Source organism: Ictalurus punctatus, chromosome 17 (genome assembly GCF_001660625.3).
Source record: "Ictalurus punctatus breed USDA103 chromosome 17, Coco_2.0, whole genome shotgun sequence".
NCBI classification, from domain to species: Eukaryota; Metazoa; Chordata; class Actinopteri; order Siluriformes; family Ictaluridae; genus Ictalurus; species Ictalurus punctatus.
The window spans coordinates 2,681,387-2,699,429 of NC_030432.2; the positions used below are offsets into that span (position 1 = coordinate 2,681,387).

The 18,043-nt window shown below is 41.5% G+C and overlaps 1 protein-coding gene across 1 annotated transcript; it reads right to left on the bottom strand.

Annotated features, from left to right (window-relative positions):
* Positions 1-2,078: 2,078 nt before the first annotated feature.
* On the bottom strand, positions 2,079-16,198 carry LOC108277996 (galactose-3-O-sulfotransferase 2). The gene is made up of 4 exons (XM_017491099.3): positions 10,505-16,198; positions 6,990-7,091; positions 4,676-4,961; positions 2,079-3,789 (listed from the first exon to the last, which is right to left on the bottom strand). Exons 1-4 carry the CDS (start codon positions 10,576-10,578, stop codon positions 2,800-2,802), a joined length of 1,452 nt encoding a protein of 483 aa, XP_017346588.2. The 5' UTR covers positions 10,579-16,198; the 3' UTR covers positions 2,079-2,799.
* Positions 16,199-18,043: the final 1,845 nt, after the last annotated feature.

An 18,043-nucleotide genomic window follows, 5' to 3' on the forward strand; every position in this document is an offset into this window, starting at 1 on the left:
GAAGAATTCAGTCAGACATTATATTTAGAAGCCTGTTTGAGTGTTACAAGTACAAAGTGGGTCAGACATTATGGTACTGAGTATCAGGTTGGTTTGTTCATATGCACTGGCTGTACCTATGATCTCCCTGTGTTCAAAAAGATCTGTGAGATAATAATATATGAAGAGAGTGCTTTCATAATTTCCTGTAATGTAAAAACGATGTACTATGATGACCACTTCAATGCATACTGTATAGCAGATGACCGATTGGATGAGTTTTCTGTCATCTCTGTGAACGAACTGACACATTTTAGGCCATTTGACCAGCAGTGCTCTAATGAGAATAATCAAAGAGAGTACATAGTGCCCAATTGTTATGTTTAGAAAGACTTGACCTGAGGGCTCAGTAATGTTAACGCCCTTGAAAAAAATAAAACTATTATAAAGCAATCAACTTTTTTTTTTCTTTATTTGGCTTTTAGATTTGTAATCCTTTACATGTAATTTTAATTGTGAAGTAGCATATTAACACTTTATAGTGTTAGAAGCAACTCATTTTATAGTATGCAATTAGCCCTATGAGAGTTATTGAATTACTCCTATGAGAATTAATTTCTAACACTACACACTGATGTTGAGAAACTAACACTTGAGTAGTGTTAAATTTCAACTATACAAATAGTTGATGTGAACTCTATTAAAGTGTTAAAATGCCAACACTTTAAAAATGGTTAAAATGACACTGTGGGGTGTGGACCCCTCCGGACACTTTAAAAGTGTTGAAAGTAACTCCAATAGAGTTGACTTGTTTCTGTGGATTTTGCTGTATAAGCAAAATTAAATATGAATAGTGTAGTACAGGTGCTCTTCTTCCTTCCCTCCTTCCTCTTATTATGTTGTGTTTGTGTTTATGTAAGTGTTTATGTCAGTGAATGTGCTGGGGTTCCAGAAGGTGTTGCTTCTGTTCTTCGTTTTGGCTAATGTAAGACAAAAATTTGTGTCCTCATGACGTGGTTTATGGTGACAAAAGTCCAACACACACCTGCTGTGTCCTGTCCTACAGTGGTGTAGTGGTTTGATGGTGTGCTAGTGGTGGGGCTCCAGAAGGTGTGGGTTCTCTTCTGCCTTTTGGCTGGTTTTCAGACTAAAAATTGCTGCGTCCTCATGAAGTGATTTATAATGATAAAAGTTCGACATGCAGTGGTTACTTCTACCTGTCTGTGGTGTAGCGGTTATAGTTCATGTTTGTTCGATGGTTGTTGTTTGTGCAGGTTCTAACCCACCTTTTGTAGGGTCTAAGTATAAAAAGTGGTGCTGAAGCAGTATGAAGGTGTGATGGAGGCAGGTGTGTTAGAGAGACTCCAAAAAGGTTCCATGCGGTATTAGATGCATATTTCTGTTAGTCTGCATGCGATCGATTATTAGTGCATGAGCTAGAACATCTATACAATTAAGTTTAGTGTCAGCACAAATCTTATTAAGCCTAGCCTTAAGAGTACTATTCATCCTTTCCGTCATTCCTTGTGATTGTGGGTGATAAACCCATCCCAGTCTCTGCTTTATCCTCAGCTGTTGTAACACTGTTTTCACTGTTCTCTGGACAAATGCTGATCCATTGTCAGAACTTACCTATGATGGTAAAAAAAAAGACGGTGTGTGTGTGTGTGTGTGTGTTAGTGAAGAGCTGCAATGGCTGAGCTGCATTACTGGAAGATTTACTTTACAACATTTAGTCGCCATTTTGTCGTTTTTCAACTCTCTGCGAGCTTTGCTTTTTTTGCAAGCTTGGAGTTTTGTGGGCGTGGCTACATGCAAATCAGCTGTGCCATGAACATGCTTGTTCATTGGCGTTTATCAGCGTTCACACATAAGAATGAAAACAATTGTCGACAAAACTACTGTAAATTTGGTGTGAATTTTTTTTTTTGCCGTGCGAAACCATTTACACAGAACTTTACTAAAAGATGGATAAATGAAGTCCTGTATATTTTGCTCAACATTATTATGAACATAATGGATATTAAACTAAATTTTAAAGAGAACAATAGAACAGGACATTGAGTGTTAATGGGAAGAAATTTTAAAGCACTGTAGTGTTGAGTACAAATGATTTATTATTAATGCGTGAATAAATTCTACATAAGTGACACTTACCACAGCCCCGCCCCCAAAGGTTATATCAGAATTTTTTAGTCCAGTTTACAAACTTGAATTTCATATCAGCTATGTTTATAAACCTTCTCTTGAATTATCTTTCAAGAGAAAACTGAATCTTGTTAGAAAAATCTGCATTTAAATTGTGACATTTAGTCTGAATCATCTCATTCAGAGGATATACACCCGTATTTACCATCTCACAGTAACAATAATCTTATTTCTTATACTTGTATACCAGCTTTTAGGATTTGAAAAAACATTAATGACATACAGTCAGTATCTTTACAGAATTAGGGCCAGTTCACATAATAATAACAATAATAACAATAAGAAGAAGAAGAAGAAGAAGAAGAAGAAGAATAGTCGAAACTTAGCCTGGAGTGCTTAGTTTTCAGAAAAACAGTGAAATATTTACAAATATTCCCCCTAGCTAACAAATTAATCACGATTTTAAGACCCAAGATGATCTAGCAAAGTGCAAAGATAATCACAAGTAAAAGAACTAACAGTTGATCGGTTTTGTGTAAATACCATTTGACATTCATTTGTATTGTTTTTCTGGCTGCTGGATTTGAACAAATTGAGATCTTCTCCACAGCATAGGCTAAGGCACATTTAGCATATTTCGCTGTTTAATGTCAGGTTGAGGTTCATTTGTCTTTAGGTTTTGTGTTGCTTTGCTTCAGCTGAGTTAGCATTATCTTTAACATCCATATTGTCTTTGGCTAATATAGGCATATTAACTTGTACAGTTGAGTTGAGACTCTCAGTGACAGGCGCACTGGTGCTGTTCCTCTTAGCATTTATGATGTGTTTGCCAGGGGTGGGGTGCTTTTTTCCTTCATCTTTTTGAGCAGCGATATCAGGGAATTGTTTAACGTACAAAGCCCCAGTGTACTGTAGTTCAGGCATGATGAGCCTGTGACAAAAATGGTGTGTGTCGTTGTCCAATCCCGGGCGAATGTTATATCCCTGGATAACCGCTTGGCCGTACTGGAATGGCTTCAATGATGAATCAAGTACGTGAGCTGGATCCACGGCTCCGCCCTCTGAAAGGCAGGTTTTCTCCAGTACTGCCCTTCTGTCTCTGAGAAGCTCCACTTCCTCTTGGAGCTTAGTGCGCCCTAGCGATGTATCTATCCGCCTCCAGAAGCTTGCGTTAAAGTGTTGGTAGAGTCGCCAATCCAACGAGTTCCACTTCTTTACCTGCTCGGTCATTTCCACGCTCAGCGATTTGCGGGTTTTCTCGCTTCGGCTGTTCAGGCGGAATGACACGACGTCGTCCAGGGTCCAGCAGAGGGCGTGTCTGAGCAACACCATGGACTCGTCGAAGTACTCTGAGATCAGGATGAGGTGGAATTCACTCTCCACGGCGGAAATCAGAGCCTCAGCTCGTTCGTCCAGTTCCGCTTCGCTGGACGGTGCCGAGTTGTTGAAGCCGAAGTCGAAGGTCAGGATATTACGAGCGTAATGGTTATCAGGCATAGTATCGCTGTAAGAACGGCCTTCATCGAGCAGAAAGTCCTCGAGGGTCTTGAAGTTGCTGAACACGGGGAGTGATTTGTAGTACGTGAAGAGAGACTCCATCATAGACACCGGATTGCGCAGGATGGAGAAATAAAACGTGTCCAAGGGCATGACCTTTCTCACCTGAGAGACAGATATTTATATGTTTAATATATTACACAATATTCGTCACTAATATTAGTCCAAAAACATGATGGATTTCTGAAGGAAATAAATCACATTTTTGATAAATGATGAAATATAAAGATTGTGGTCATGCCTGGGCCCCACTAGCGCATACAGGGGTGGAATTTGGGGCAGATTTGTGTCTCCTGTGGCAAATTTTTTTTAAAAACACACAATCTTGTGGTCATTTGTGAAACACCGATATTTTTGGACACAAAATTGTAGTGTAGATAAATCAAGGAAAAATGTTGATAATGTAACTTCCTGTTATTTTCAATAGATATATGATACATGTGTAAGCTAGCTAGTTGTGGAGGACCCAATACATTACATACTGCTATATTGGCTGTAATACTAACTAGCTAACACAAAGTCCTTCTGCTTGGTGGCCATCTTGGTGATTCTCCCAGGCAGTAATTTCTAGTCAGCCTCCTTTCCACTTGAATAAAGAGAGACCAATAGACCAGAACTAGACCAGAATCTGACAGGTCTGGCGATTGGCTCTTTTTACTGAAGGGCGGGACTTGTGTAATATGCTGCCATGTTGAATGTTACGTATTGCCCTGTTCATATTTTAAGCAGTAGGCAGGATCTACTCAAAATGTCTCAGACTAACATTAGCTAGCTAGCTTGCCACTTGTATTGTGATTAGTCGCACACATAGTCCCTCAAAACGAATGACTTCTGGTGTATGTTTGGGTTTGTTTTTTTTCAGAAGCACTGAATAGGTAACATAATCCCAGTTCAACCCAGTTCAGGCTTGATAATTAGCTCATGGGTTCAATCAAGTGAAAAGACCAAATAATTTTAAAACACGCCCTCGTTTTTAAAAAAACTTTCTGACCTCAAGCCCTTGGAAGCGCATGTGGTTGCACATAATGTGGAACTCTGTCACTCGGCGAGACTTCATGCCCTTGACAAAGTGCGACATGAAGAAGTGTGGGTAGGAGAACTGGTAGATGTTCTCTGGCAGCGCGAAGGTCAAGTTGTGGGTATCGCCATAGCGATATAGGATGTTGAGGATGGTGCTACTGGCCGTCTTGTGCGTCTTCAGGAAGAAAACATGGTTCTTGGGTTGACACATGGCATTTCTGTCGCTGGTCAAAAAGCTCGATGTTTGTTTGTTGTTCCTGAGGGAAAGAAAGATTCTTTAAGAAGGAAGGATAAATAAATACGGAGGGTTTTTTTTTTCAAAATCCAGTCAAATTTGATCAAATCTACCAATTTACAGATCCATCTACAACTAAGAAACCAATAGATACAGTGACTTGCATAATTATTGACCCCCCAGCCCCTGACCTTTTCCACAGTTTGTAGTGGAGTTGGGAATTAATCTACTTTGCAAAATAATTTTTTGTGAGAAGTCACAATGGAGTCAAGCACCACATGAGATTGGATGAAGCTAAAAAAGCAACAGGTAACACTAGCATTAGCAGTTTCTTTCAGAATGCAGAACTAATTATCAGATAATTCCTAGACAAAACAAAAGCACTGAAGAAATGTTTCAAATTGTTGAGATAACCTAGGACACATCAGTGCACATTAAACAAATTAACTGAACTGAATCATATTGAGCTGAATCGAATCATATGGGACCAAATTGAACCATATCGTTGCTGAATCAAATCGCATCAGTGATGAATCAAATATTATAATATATATATAATCAATCATTTTGAGCCAAATCAAATGTATTGAGCCAAATCGAAGTGTATTGAGCCAAATCGAATGGTATTGGTGCTGAAAGGAATCGTATTGGTTCTTAATCGAATCGTATAGGTTCATCATCAAATCGTAGTGAGACAAATCGAATTGTATTGACCTAAATTGAATCGTATTGGTGCTGAAAGGAATCGTATTGGTTCTTATTCGAATCGTATTGGTTCTTAATCGAATCGTATTGGTGCTGAATGGAATCGTATTGTTTCTTAATTGAATCGTATTGGTGCTCAATGGAATCTTATTGATGCTGAAAGGAATCGTATTGTTCTTACTCGAATCGTATTGGTGCTGAAAGGAATCGTATTGGTTCTTAATCGAATTGTATTGGTTTTTAATCGAATCGTATTGGCACTGAAAGGAATCGTATTGGTTCTTAATCGAATCGTATTGGTGCTGAATACAATCGTATTGGTTCTTAATTGAATCATATTGGTGCTGAATGGAATTATATTGGTTCTTAATTGAATCGTATTGGTGCTGAATGGAATCGTATTGGTTGTTAATCGAATTGTATTGGTTCTTAATCAAATCGTTTTGGTACTGAATGGAATCGTATTGGTTCTTAATCGAATCGTATTGGTGCTGAATGGGAATGGAATTGTACTGGTGCTGAAAGGAATCGTATTGGTTGTTAATCGAATTGTATTGGTTCTTAATCAAATCGTTTTGATGCTGAATGGAATCGTATTGGTTCTTAATCGAATCATATTGGTGCTGAATCCATCATTATCTCACAAGTATTACACCTTTGCAATGACAATGAATATAGGTGTAGTAACGTGTGTACATTTTTGGCTATATTTTTGAGGGTAGAAATGTAATAACTAATATAGAGAAATGTGATGACAACCGATTTGGTACATTTCACAAGTTTGTGTGTGTCTCACGCTGTGTCTTGCCCTGAGAGCTCAATATCATGAGCATAATTTACGGTGGAGATGGGCAGGTATACCCACCACGTTTTGAAACAGATCACGGCAGAGATGCATCTATAGTTGTTTTGTTTTTTATGCAAGGAGGAAGCGAAATTGACAAAATTGTTAGAAATACAGCTCTTTGTTCAGTGGTGTTGTTATCACTGTGTCGAAAACAGAAATAAAACAATAAATAAATAATGGTCCTGCATATCGGTTATCGGCCACATAAACACGCAAACAATTGGTATCGGTAATAAAAAAAAATCTACATCGGTCAATCTCTAGTTGAGATGTACAGGGGGACGAATACTTATGCAAGGATTAGTGTGTGAAAGAAGCATCAGGTCATTCCCAAGCCTTTAGTGTACTTTCTGTGGTTTCCGTCATATTTCACAAGCATTACATACGAACAATCAAAAGTGACTCCAAGATGATAAACGACTAAAACCATCCTAGTAGTATTACATTAGTAATTAAATGCATTATAGATGTTTAGTGTACTATAATATTAGAACTCACCAAAACTGATGAAACGCACTCAGTAACTGCAACGCCACAAACAGGATGGTCAAAAACATCAACACACGCCATAGAAACCTGCAAAACACTGCCCTTCCACACCTATAATTAACACACACACACAAACACCCACCCACCCACACACACACACACACACACACACCCACATACACAGTCTAATTATTAAGAATAGTTAATCAATAATTAATAATAATTTTCTATAAATAATTTCTTCAACACTAAAAAAAATTGTGAAGTAATCATACTTGAATGTATTTGCACTTTTTCACAAAGACCACACCAGTCTCATTGCATAGGGTCTTCAGGCCGTTGTCTGGTGTTCTTAGTTGTCTTTTAACTGTGTACAAAGTGTTACCTAATACTGTGCATTTAACCACTACACTGCAAAATCCCCAGTGTTGAATTAACACCTATTCCCACCATCTCTGTGCATCGTCCTGTGGTCAAAAAGAGGAGGACCCCTGCACCACAATGCACCCCTGGACCTATAAACCTAGAGCATGTCGCTGCATCCACTGATGCAAGGTAGGGCTTTACTATGCAAAGCAGAAGCCATACATAAACACTGTTCAGAAGCGCCTCTGTCTCAGTCTCATCTGAGATGGACAGTAGCACAGCAGATTCGTGTTTTGTGGTCTATTGAATCAACATTTTAAATAGTTTTTGGTCAAAACAGCCGTCGTTGAAGGAAAAGGACCATCCAAGCGTCAGGTCCAAAATCCAGCATCTGTCATGATATGGGGGTGTGTCAGTGCCCATGGTATGGGGGTGTGTCAGTGCCCATGGCATGGGGGTGTGTCAGTGTCCATGGGATGTGGGTGTGTCAGTGTCCAAGGTATGGGGGTGTGTCAGTGGATGGGGGGGGGGGGGATGGGTGTCAGCGCCCATTATATAGGGGTGTGTCAGTGTCCATGGCATTGTGGTGTGTCAGTGTCCATGATATGGGGGTGTGTCAGTGTCCATGATATGGGGGTGTGTCAGTGTCCATGGCATGGGGGTGTGTCAGTGTCCATGATATGGGGGTGTGTCAGTGCCCATGGTATGGGGGTGTGTCAGTGCCCATGGCATGGGGGTGTGTCAGTGTCCATGGGATGTGGGTGTGTCAGTGTCCAAGGTATGGGGGTGTGTCAGTGGATGGGGGGGGGGGGGTGTCAGTGCCCATTATATGTCAGTGTCCATGGCAGTGTCCAGTGTCCATGATATGGGGGTGTGTCAGTGCCCATGGTATGGGGGTGTGTCAGTGCCCATGGCATGGGGGTGTGTCAGTGTCCATGGGATGTGGGTGTGTCAGTGTCCAAGGTATGTGGGTGTGTCAGTGGATGGGGGGGGGGGGTGTCAGCGCCCATGGTCTGTCAGTGTCCATGGCATTGTGGTGTGTCAGTGTCCATGATATGGGGGTGTGTCAGTGTCCATGGCATGGGGGTGTGTCAGTGTCCATGATATGGGGGTGTGTCAGTGTCCATGATATGGGGGTGTGTCAGTGTCCATGGCATGGGGGTGTGTCAGTGTCCATGATATGGGGGTGTGTCAGTGTCCATGGCATGGGGGTGTGTCAGTGTCCATGATATGGGGGTGTGTCAGTGTACATGATATGGGGGTGTGTCATCTTCCATTATATGGGGGTGTGTCAGTTTCCATGGCATGGGGGTGTGTCAGTGTCCATCATATGGGGGTGTGTCAGTGCCCATGGTATGGGGGTGTTTCAGCGCCCACGGCATGGGGGCGTGTCAGCGCCCACGGCATGGGGGCGTGTCAGCACCCATGGTATGGGGGTGTGTCAGTGCCCATGGTATGGGGGTGTGTCAGCGCCCATGGCATGGGTAAGTTGCACATCTGTGAGGGCAGCATTAATGTAGAAAGATATCTACACATTTTAGAGCAACATATGCTGCGATCCAGAGCAGGACAACGCTGAACCACATTCTGCCCGGATTACAAGCGCGTGGTTGCATAAGCAGAGAGTGCGGGTGTGAGCATGGCCTTCCATGCTTGCAACCGCAAAAGCGCAAAATAAAGCACCGAAGACCACGTACATGCAGTCGCGCAGCTGAAAAATGCATAACGGATGAATGGGGGAATTTCCGCTGGCCAAGCTTAACCTAGTGGTGTCTTCACTCAGCGCCAAACGCTTAATAAGTGTCATTAAAAGAAAAGCTGATGTCACACAGTGCCATAACATGTAAACACGCTTCGAGGAAGTTTGATTCCCACTCGCAAACGTCGTGCTCTTGTACGCTTCTACCTGTGCAAGAAGAGGTAGAGCTCATAACGAGTATTAAAGACAGAAATATCCTGATACACCTCAGAAGTATTTGGATACCTGTTCGTCTCATAAGTATTGTGTGCAGTGATATTCAAGACAACAATATTCCACTTCATGCCAGCTGACTAACATCCCAAATTAATCGACACCTTCTGACTGATCAGAATCGTTCAGCAGCGCTGTGGAATAAACATGTAGAAAACAGAAAGTCCAAAAGGAGAAACAGCTATTTAAAAAAAAAAAGAAGCTTTAAATTCAATATAATTTAATACTGAATTTTCAGACTTATCCTCATCATAACTAACGCTCATGTGCATAAATTCAGTATGTCACCTGACCTGATCTGAATCTATACCACAGGTGTGTAAATATTGTCTTAATAAAATCAAACTGGAGTAAATATCCTCATGAGAGCCCTGTTTCCTCACACCACCTCTTCTCTATTCAATACTAAAGTTATAGCATTATTTACAATTTATTTCATAGCTACATTTATAGTTATTAGTCAAATCAATCATAATTTGGGTCCTAAAAGGATGTAATATAAATAAAAAGCATGAATCATATTCATGGAAATGATATTTTACAACAATCCGATCAAAATCTTTAAAAAAAAAAATTGTCCATAATTTAACCTATAATATTAATACTAAAATAAATACAATAATAATAACAACAACAACAACAAAATGTTTTCAATTATTCAGCCCTGCGAATTTTACTGTACTATTATTATTATTATTAGTAGTAGTAGTAGTAGTAGTAGTAGTAGTAGTAGTAGTATTAAATCTTATGACAGTAAAGATTAATATGTTATACTTCTATAATTTGGTGAGTGGAAAGTTCAGGAATAAAAAGCTCTAATGGCTTGGAGAAATTAATATTTACCTTTTTTCTTCTATTTTAAATATTTGAAAGTACTTTTACTCTGGGAGTGGTGGCGGAAAGTTTGAGAAGCCCTGCTTTGGAGGTGAAAGTTTAAGTTGATGAGCTTCAGCTGACATTAAGGAATCCGTGTTTTGGGAAGTGGAGCTGAAATTTCAGAACCCTTTAAATAAAAAGCCTTCTTATTTATTAACTGAAATATTAACACACATCCTATAGCAGTTTATGAGTGATCTAATCTGCAGATAGAAGCTCAGTGGTAAAAAATAATAAATAAATAAATAATAAAAAAACGGTCGGGGAGAGTAAAGTATTCCGCATTAATGAACTTGAAGCAGGGACTCACGCGCTCCACGGCGGGATGGATCCCCGGGAAAATACGCTTCCTTCCCGGAGCGCGCGCTTCAGCTGCATGAACATGGTGCCACACCCGGGGGTAACCTAGCCTGGGCATTAGGGGCTGTAGCCCTGAATAATTATCCACTTGGAGCAGTTTGTCACTGCGTAACTGAGTTGAAAGAAGACGGTTATTTTATATCTCCAGTGGAAAGAGACGAGACCAGACAGGTTTTACAGGAAAAAAGGTGGAGATACTCGCGTCTTATTGGCTGACAGTCTCTCAGTTCTGCCAAACACGAGCTCACAGTCAGTGTAAATGTTTGTCTTAGGGAAAATAAATATTTTTGATTAATATTAGATCACAATTTAAGCTTTGAAGCAGATTTTCTTGGAAAAACTAATAAATTTGGGTGTAACAAATCAGAGTAATCTTTTAAAGTTGGTCCAAAGTATAATTTTTTTCCCTCAAGTGAAAAGCCAGTTCATCAGCCGGGATTGTGGGATGTGCGTGCGAGAAAGTTTCCAATGTGCCTATTCATAGAAGGCTATTTATGAATAAAAGGCTATACACTGTAAACCCTAATGTTGTCTTTACTTAAACAATCAAATACTCTTGACTAAACATTACTTAACATTTTGCATTTTGGACTCATAACTAAAAAAATGTTAGTTTAACTTATTTACCTACAAAATACATAAACTTTAAATTTCAAGTGTTATGAACTCAAAATCATGATTCATTAAAATAGCTCACGCTGGTCTTCCTTTGATGTGATTGGCCATGCAAGGAGTCCTGCCTGGCAGCAAGAGAACTAATGCATTGAATACAAAAGGCGGTCCTCTTCGTCTCCTCCGTGGATTGCTGCTGAGACGGTTTCAGTGTGACGTTAAAGAAGGGAGTTCCCTTTCAAAGGGAACATCAACGTTGTCTTTAGCATAACACTATGGGAGCGCCTCTCGCACGCAAAGGGCATCTGAAGCTTGTGTAAAGTCCTGCCTATTTATAGGCCTACCATAAATAAGCTAGCTGGGTTTTAGAGCCTCGCGGATCTGGGCCGGCCGCTGCCGAGGCAGATAGCCGTTTCAGGTCCGGAGGATCTTTTATGGATCGATAAGAGGAGCCGGAGACGAGCGCTGCTCTATCTCTTGATAGGGGGTCTGGACACACACACACACACAAAAAAAATAGTATTAATTCCTCTCTGACTCCGAGGAGCCAGAAGGATGTGCTAAAAACTGAGACCAGTATATAAAGAGCTGCTTGAAGTGATTTACTAAGGCTGGATGAGCCTTTTTCTCCCCAGTGAAAGTAAATCCCTCACACTGCAGAAAACTCCCCTTTCTTCCAGAAGTGCATGACAAAATATCAGGCTTCTGGGAGAAAACCATGCATAAGCCGTATTTATAACCCCACGATGTTGGATTATTCGGCCATTGTGGAGAATGAATGGCATGGCTATTTAGCTATGCTGAAGGTGGAGGAGGTGCTTGCGAGCTACCTCTCTCCATCGATGGCAGGTAATTAGAGGGGCCGTCTTTGCTATCCAAGCCACCGTGTAAGGCCACCGTGGCATTGTTGGGCAAGGCCTATGTAGTAGTAGTCTTTCTTGTGGGTCACTGCAGATAATGACACTGTTGCAGGCCTACCAAGCAGACCTGCTGAGTGAGCTCAACATATGGCGGCATTCAGCCAGTTCCTTCCCCGTTGTGTCGAGGTCACCCGGAAATCCATGAGTGGGAGACACAGAAGGCGAGTATGGCAGCCCTCCAACCCCCGCAGACAGCCAGGGAAACTGGGCGGCCTGCTACTAGGCCTGATCTGAAAATTATCATAAAGGCCAAGCAGGAAAAGAAGAGTGGTCCTGAGGGGCCGTGGAGGGACGTATCAGGGGACATGAGGTTGTTAGGGCAGTTAGCCCCCAATGCTACTGTAGGGCCTCCCCTAGCCAAGGCTGTCCCAAGTTTTCAGTGTTCTCTGGTCAGCGAGCTGTCACAGGGCAACAAAAATCTGACGCATTCCCTCCAACAGAATGTGGAATAGTTAACGTCACTAAAAGACCGTCTGGCAGCGTGGAAACTACTGCCAAATGTGCCTCCATGGGTTCTGTCTACCGTAGAAAAGGGTTACCGGGTCCAGTTTAGAGCTCGACCCACCCAGATCAGAGGTGTGCTCACCACAGTAGTCATCACAGACCAGAACCTAACGATAGCGCAGGAAGTAAGATCCCTCTTGGACAAAGGGGCCATAGAGCATGTACCCCGTTCCTCGAGGGAGGGAAGTTTTTACAGCTGTTATTTCCTGGTCCGCAAAAAATAGAGGATTATTCGGCCAATTTTAGATCTGCGTCATCTGAACTGTACTCTTCGGACATACAGGTTCAAGATGCCGACGCCCAAACTTATCTTTCCACAGATTCAGTTTGAGGACTGGTTTCTGACAATAGAAATAAAAGGTGCATATTTCCACATAGAAATATCGCTAGCTTTTTGCCCTCGCACCTTCACAAAGTGCATGGATGTCACTCTGTCTCCATTGTCACTCCACGTCATCCATGTACTAAACTACCTGGATGACTGGTTAATTCTAGCATGATCCAGGGAACTGGCGGTTCAACATTGAGATGTTGTTCTCGCCCACATGAAGAGCTTGGGGCTCAGGTTGAATCTCAGAAAAGTATGCTTTGCCCAGTGCAGTGGACAACTTTTCTAGGGGTTATAAGGATTCTACTATGATGAGGGCGTTTCTATCCCTAACATGCGTAGGGTCAATCCTATCAACACTGAGTAAGATAAAGCTGGATCTTGGGAGACTATTGGTGCTTATGGGCCTATTGCACAGGAGACCGTTCAGTGGTGGCTGAGAAGTTGGGGGTTTTCTACAAGTACGATACCTCTGAGAGTAATTAGTGTCACGCGGCGATGCATGCGTGCTCTGAGAATTTGAGTGTCCCCAGTTTCTAGCCTTGGGTCACACTCTAGGGGTGTCTCCTTAGTGCAAGACACCTCCCAGATACCGCCCTCATGGGCTGGAGCACGGTCTTAGACAGCTGTCCAGCTCATGGTCTCTGGAGTGGCCCTCATCTGGAGCAGCATCTAAATTGCCTAGAAATGTGGGCCTTATATCTAGCACTGAAATTCCTTCTTCCTCAATTGAGAGGTCACCATGTGTTTACAGACAACACAGCTGTGGTCTCATATATTGACCACCAGGGAGGATTATGTCCGTGCCCCCTGTTCAGGCAGGCGCAACTAATACTCCTCTGGGCAGAGGGGAGTGCAATGTACATTCTGGATAACTGGAATGTGGGGGCAGACATCCTGTTGAGGTGGCAGCTGAGGCCCAGGGATTGGTGGCTCCATCCACAAGTGGTGGAGTCCATATGGAGGAGGTTTGGCCAAGCAGGACTGCACGTGTTCGCCTCCGAGGAGACGGCACACTGCCCGCTGTGGTTCGCCCTCACTCCTCCTGCACAATTTGGGCTGGACGCCATGGTGCACATGTGGCCTAGGTCACATCTGTATGCTTTTCCCCCGATCGTTCTGCTCCCACAAGTTCTAGCGAGGGTTCGCCAAGACAGTCTACATCTGCTGCTAGTAGTACCTTATTGGCCAGCTCAAATATGGTTCTCAGAGATAATATCCCTGCTAGATGGCACTCCTTGGGAGATTCCCATCCACTGGGATCCACTCTAGACCCAGTGAACTGCGCAATAGCTACAGTCTTGGAGTTCTTACAAGAACGTTTCTCAGCAGGGTGGGCTCCTTCTACAATAAGAGTTTACGTGGCTGCCATTTCGGCCAGCCACACCCCTGTTGATGGAGCCTCTGTGGGGCAGCATCCTCTAACTTCGAGGTTCATGCGTGGTGTCAGGCGGCTGAGGCCCATCTGCAGGCCACGCACACCTTCCTGGGACCTTTCTGTGGTCCTGGAAGGTCTGTCAGGGGCCCCACTTGAGCCCTTAGAGTCAGCCTCTGAGAAGCTTCTGACTCTAAAGGTAGCTCTTCTGCTGGCCCTGACATCTCTCAAGCGAGTAGGAGATCTACAAGCTCTCTCTGTTGCCCCTTCCAGCCTTGACTTTGACCCTGGATTAGCCAAGGCCTTCCTGTATCTTATGCCAAATTATATTCCGAAAGTATTAAAGCATCCGGAAAGTATTCACAGCGCTTCACTTTTTCCACATTTTGTTATGTTACAGCCTTATTCCAAAATGGATTAAATTCATTATTTTCCTCAAAATTCTACAAACAATACCCCATAATGACAAGGTGAAAGAAGTGTGTTTGAAATCTTTGCAAATTTATTAAAAATAAAAAACAAAGAAAGCACATGTACATAAGTATTCACAGCCTTTGCTCAATACTTTGTTGAAGCAGCTTTGGCACCAATTACAGCCTCAAGTCTTTTTTAGTATGATACTACAAGCTTGGCACACCTATTTTTGGGCAGTTTCTCCCATTCTTCTTTACAGGACCTCTCAAGCTCCATCAGGTTGGCTGGGGAATGTCAGTGCACAGCCATTTTCAGATCTCTCCAGAGATGTTCAATCGGGTTCAAGTCTGGGCTCTGGCTGGGCCACTCCTTTGTTATCTTGGCTGTGTGCTTAGGGTCGTTGTCCTGTTGGAAGATGAACCTTTGCCCCAGTCTGAGGTCCAGAGCGCTCTGGAGCAGGTTTTCATCAAGGATGTCTCTGTACATTGCTGCATTCATCTTTCCTTCGATCCTGACTAGTCTCCCAGTTCCTGCTGCTGAGGAACATGCCCACAGCATGATGCTGCAACCACCATGCTTCACTGTAGGGATGGTATTAGCCAGGTGATGACTGGTGCATGGTTTCCTCCAGACATGATGCTTGCCATTCAGGCCAAAGAGTTCAATCTTGGTCTTGGACTTGGTCTGAGAGTCCTTAAGGTGCCTTTTGGCAAACTCCAGGCGGGCTGTCATGTGCCTTTTACTGAGGAATGTCTTCACTCTGGCCACTCTACCATACAGGCCTGATTGGTGGAGTGCTGCAGAGATAGATGTTCTTCTGGAAGGTTCTCCTCTCTCCACAGAGACACGCTGGAGCTCTGTGAGAGTGACCATCGGGTTTTTGGTCACCTCCCTGACTAAGGCCCTTCTCCCCTGATCGCGCAGTTTGTGTGCCATTTTAAGAAAGTAAACTTATTATGTTGAGATAAAATTATTTTGTGTGATTTTTTGTGTGAAATGTTTGTTAAATTCCTAATGGTGCATTTTATAATAAAGGACAACACAGCCATAATTACAAATGTTCCCCGTCGAACTTTGCTAACATAGCCATTAATTAACAATATTTTCAACGATGGTTTTGTGATGGTATGATAACTGAAATATCAAATGATTATTTATGTGATTTGAAATATCTAATCATATAAGTTAATAAACTTAATCATAGTTTCATCGTGTATTTCTGTGAGAAAGAACATGGCAGCTAATGCTGAGACCTATAGGCCTAGTATTTTTCCTGGTCAAACTTTGCCAATGTCGCCATTAATTAACGAAATTTTCATGATTTTTTGAAGGTATGATTGAGAAATAAACTTATTTCATATTTTGACTTGTGAGCCGCAAACCTTTTGTAAAGTATTAATCATAGGTTAATCACGTGTTCTGAGAAAGAACATGGCAGCTATAGCTGAGAACAATTAGTGATGTTTTATAGTCGGTGAAATCCAGCACATGATATCTTCGATATCTTCACACTTGTCACCAGTAATTAGCGATCTAGCTATTTAATAGCTAAATTTAGTTGATCTACCTTACAGCATGTTTGTCACTTTTTAAAGCCAGAGACCTTTATTTGTTGGTTTAGGCATATTTTAAATAAAGTTGTTTAATTATAATTAATTATAATGTAATTTTCTTTATTATTTTTTAGCTTTGACTTTGTTAACTTTAATATTTTCAGTTATTTTTATATTACAGGTGATATGAGACAAGAACATGTGGAAATGTAAGCATTGCATTTTTAACTCTGAGCAAAGAGGGGAACTTCTCGAACATTATCGTTTGAAACATGGGGGTGTCAACATTTAATGTATTTCTTTTTTTTTCATATCAGTAATCTACTATGGATAATTTGATAATCTTAATTTAAATCAGCATTTACATATATTCTCATAGAAATGCTGCAAACATATTGATAGTGAGTGGTTGTGGCATTAATGGAATTTCATGTGTTCACTCCTAAAGTCAGCCCAGTCAACTGAAGTCCGAACCCTTGTGCTTCGTGCACTACCTGTCATACCTGGAGACGATGAATCTGCTTTCTTTAAGTCAGGTTTAGTAAGTGCATCTGTTCTTTACCTGTTTACCTGTGCTCACAGTAGTCTGAGCATTTGTCAGAGAATCATGTTAATTTTATAGCAATAGTTCACCCAACAGTGAAAATTTGCTGAGCATGTACTCCGCCTCAGGCCAGCCAAAGTATAGAGGAGTTTGTTTCTTCACAGGAACAGATTTGGAGAAATTTAGCATTACATCACAAGAATGAGAGTTCAACCAGCTGATAAAAAAATCGCAATAATCCACACGAATCCATCAAGGCATTTTAACTTTAAACCACTGCCATTATAATGCTATAACCATTATAATGTTTTCTCCAGCAGAAAAAGTCCATCCCATGTTGTTCTCTCGCATCAAAATCCATATGCAAATCTCACATTTTAGCTGGATGCAACAGTCTGAAGTAAAAAATGTCACAAGACGTTAATTGATGGACTGGAGTCATGTGGATTACTTGTGGATTGTTGTGATGTTTTTATAAGCTGTTTGGACTGATGTCACCCATTTATTGCAGGGGATCCATTGGTAAGCAAGTAAAAGTACTGTAAAATTTTTCCAAATCTGTTCACATGAAGAAACAAACTTATCTATACTTTGAATGGCCTGAGGGTCAGTGCACTTTCATTTTTGGGTGAACTATTCCTTTAATTATAGAAACATGGCCAAATTTTTTGAACAAGTCTTCAAATTAATAAACTTTATTTATACTGCATCCTTTTAAAAGTGTATACCAAGTGCTTTGCAGGGCGGATATATATTTTCATAAATTCACGTGCATACTTGTCAATATAATTTTGATTTGTACTAAATTTAGTAGTATGTACTGTATCTCAATCTGAATTCAATTCAATTCAATTCAAACTTATTTGTATAGCGCTTTTTACAATAGACATTGTCTCAAAGCAGCTTCACAGAAATATCAACACGGTATACAGATACTAAAGGTGCGAATTTATCCCAACTGAGCAAGCCACTGAGTGGCGACGGTGGCATGGAAAAACTCCCTAAGATGTTTTAAGAGGAAGAAACCTTGAGAGGAACCCAACTCAGAAGGGAACCCATCCTCATCTGGCTAACAACAGATAATGTGAAAAAGTTCATTATTGACTTATCTGAAGTCTGTATGGCCTTAGGAGCAGCCGTAGTCCCAGCAGTCTGGAATTGGATAAGATTTGAGCTCCATCCAGAGGCAGAAAGGATCTGGATCTCTAGTATCTCCATAAAATCGTGTGGGGCTCAGCA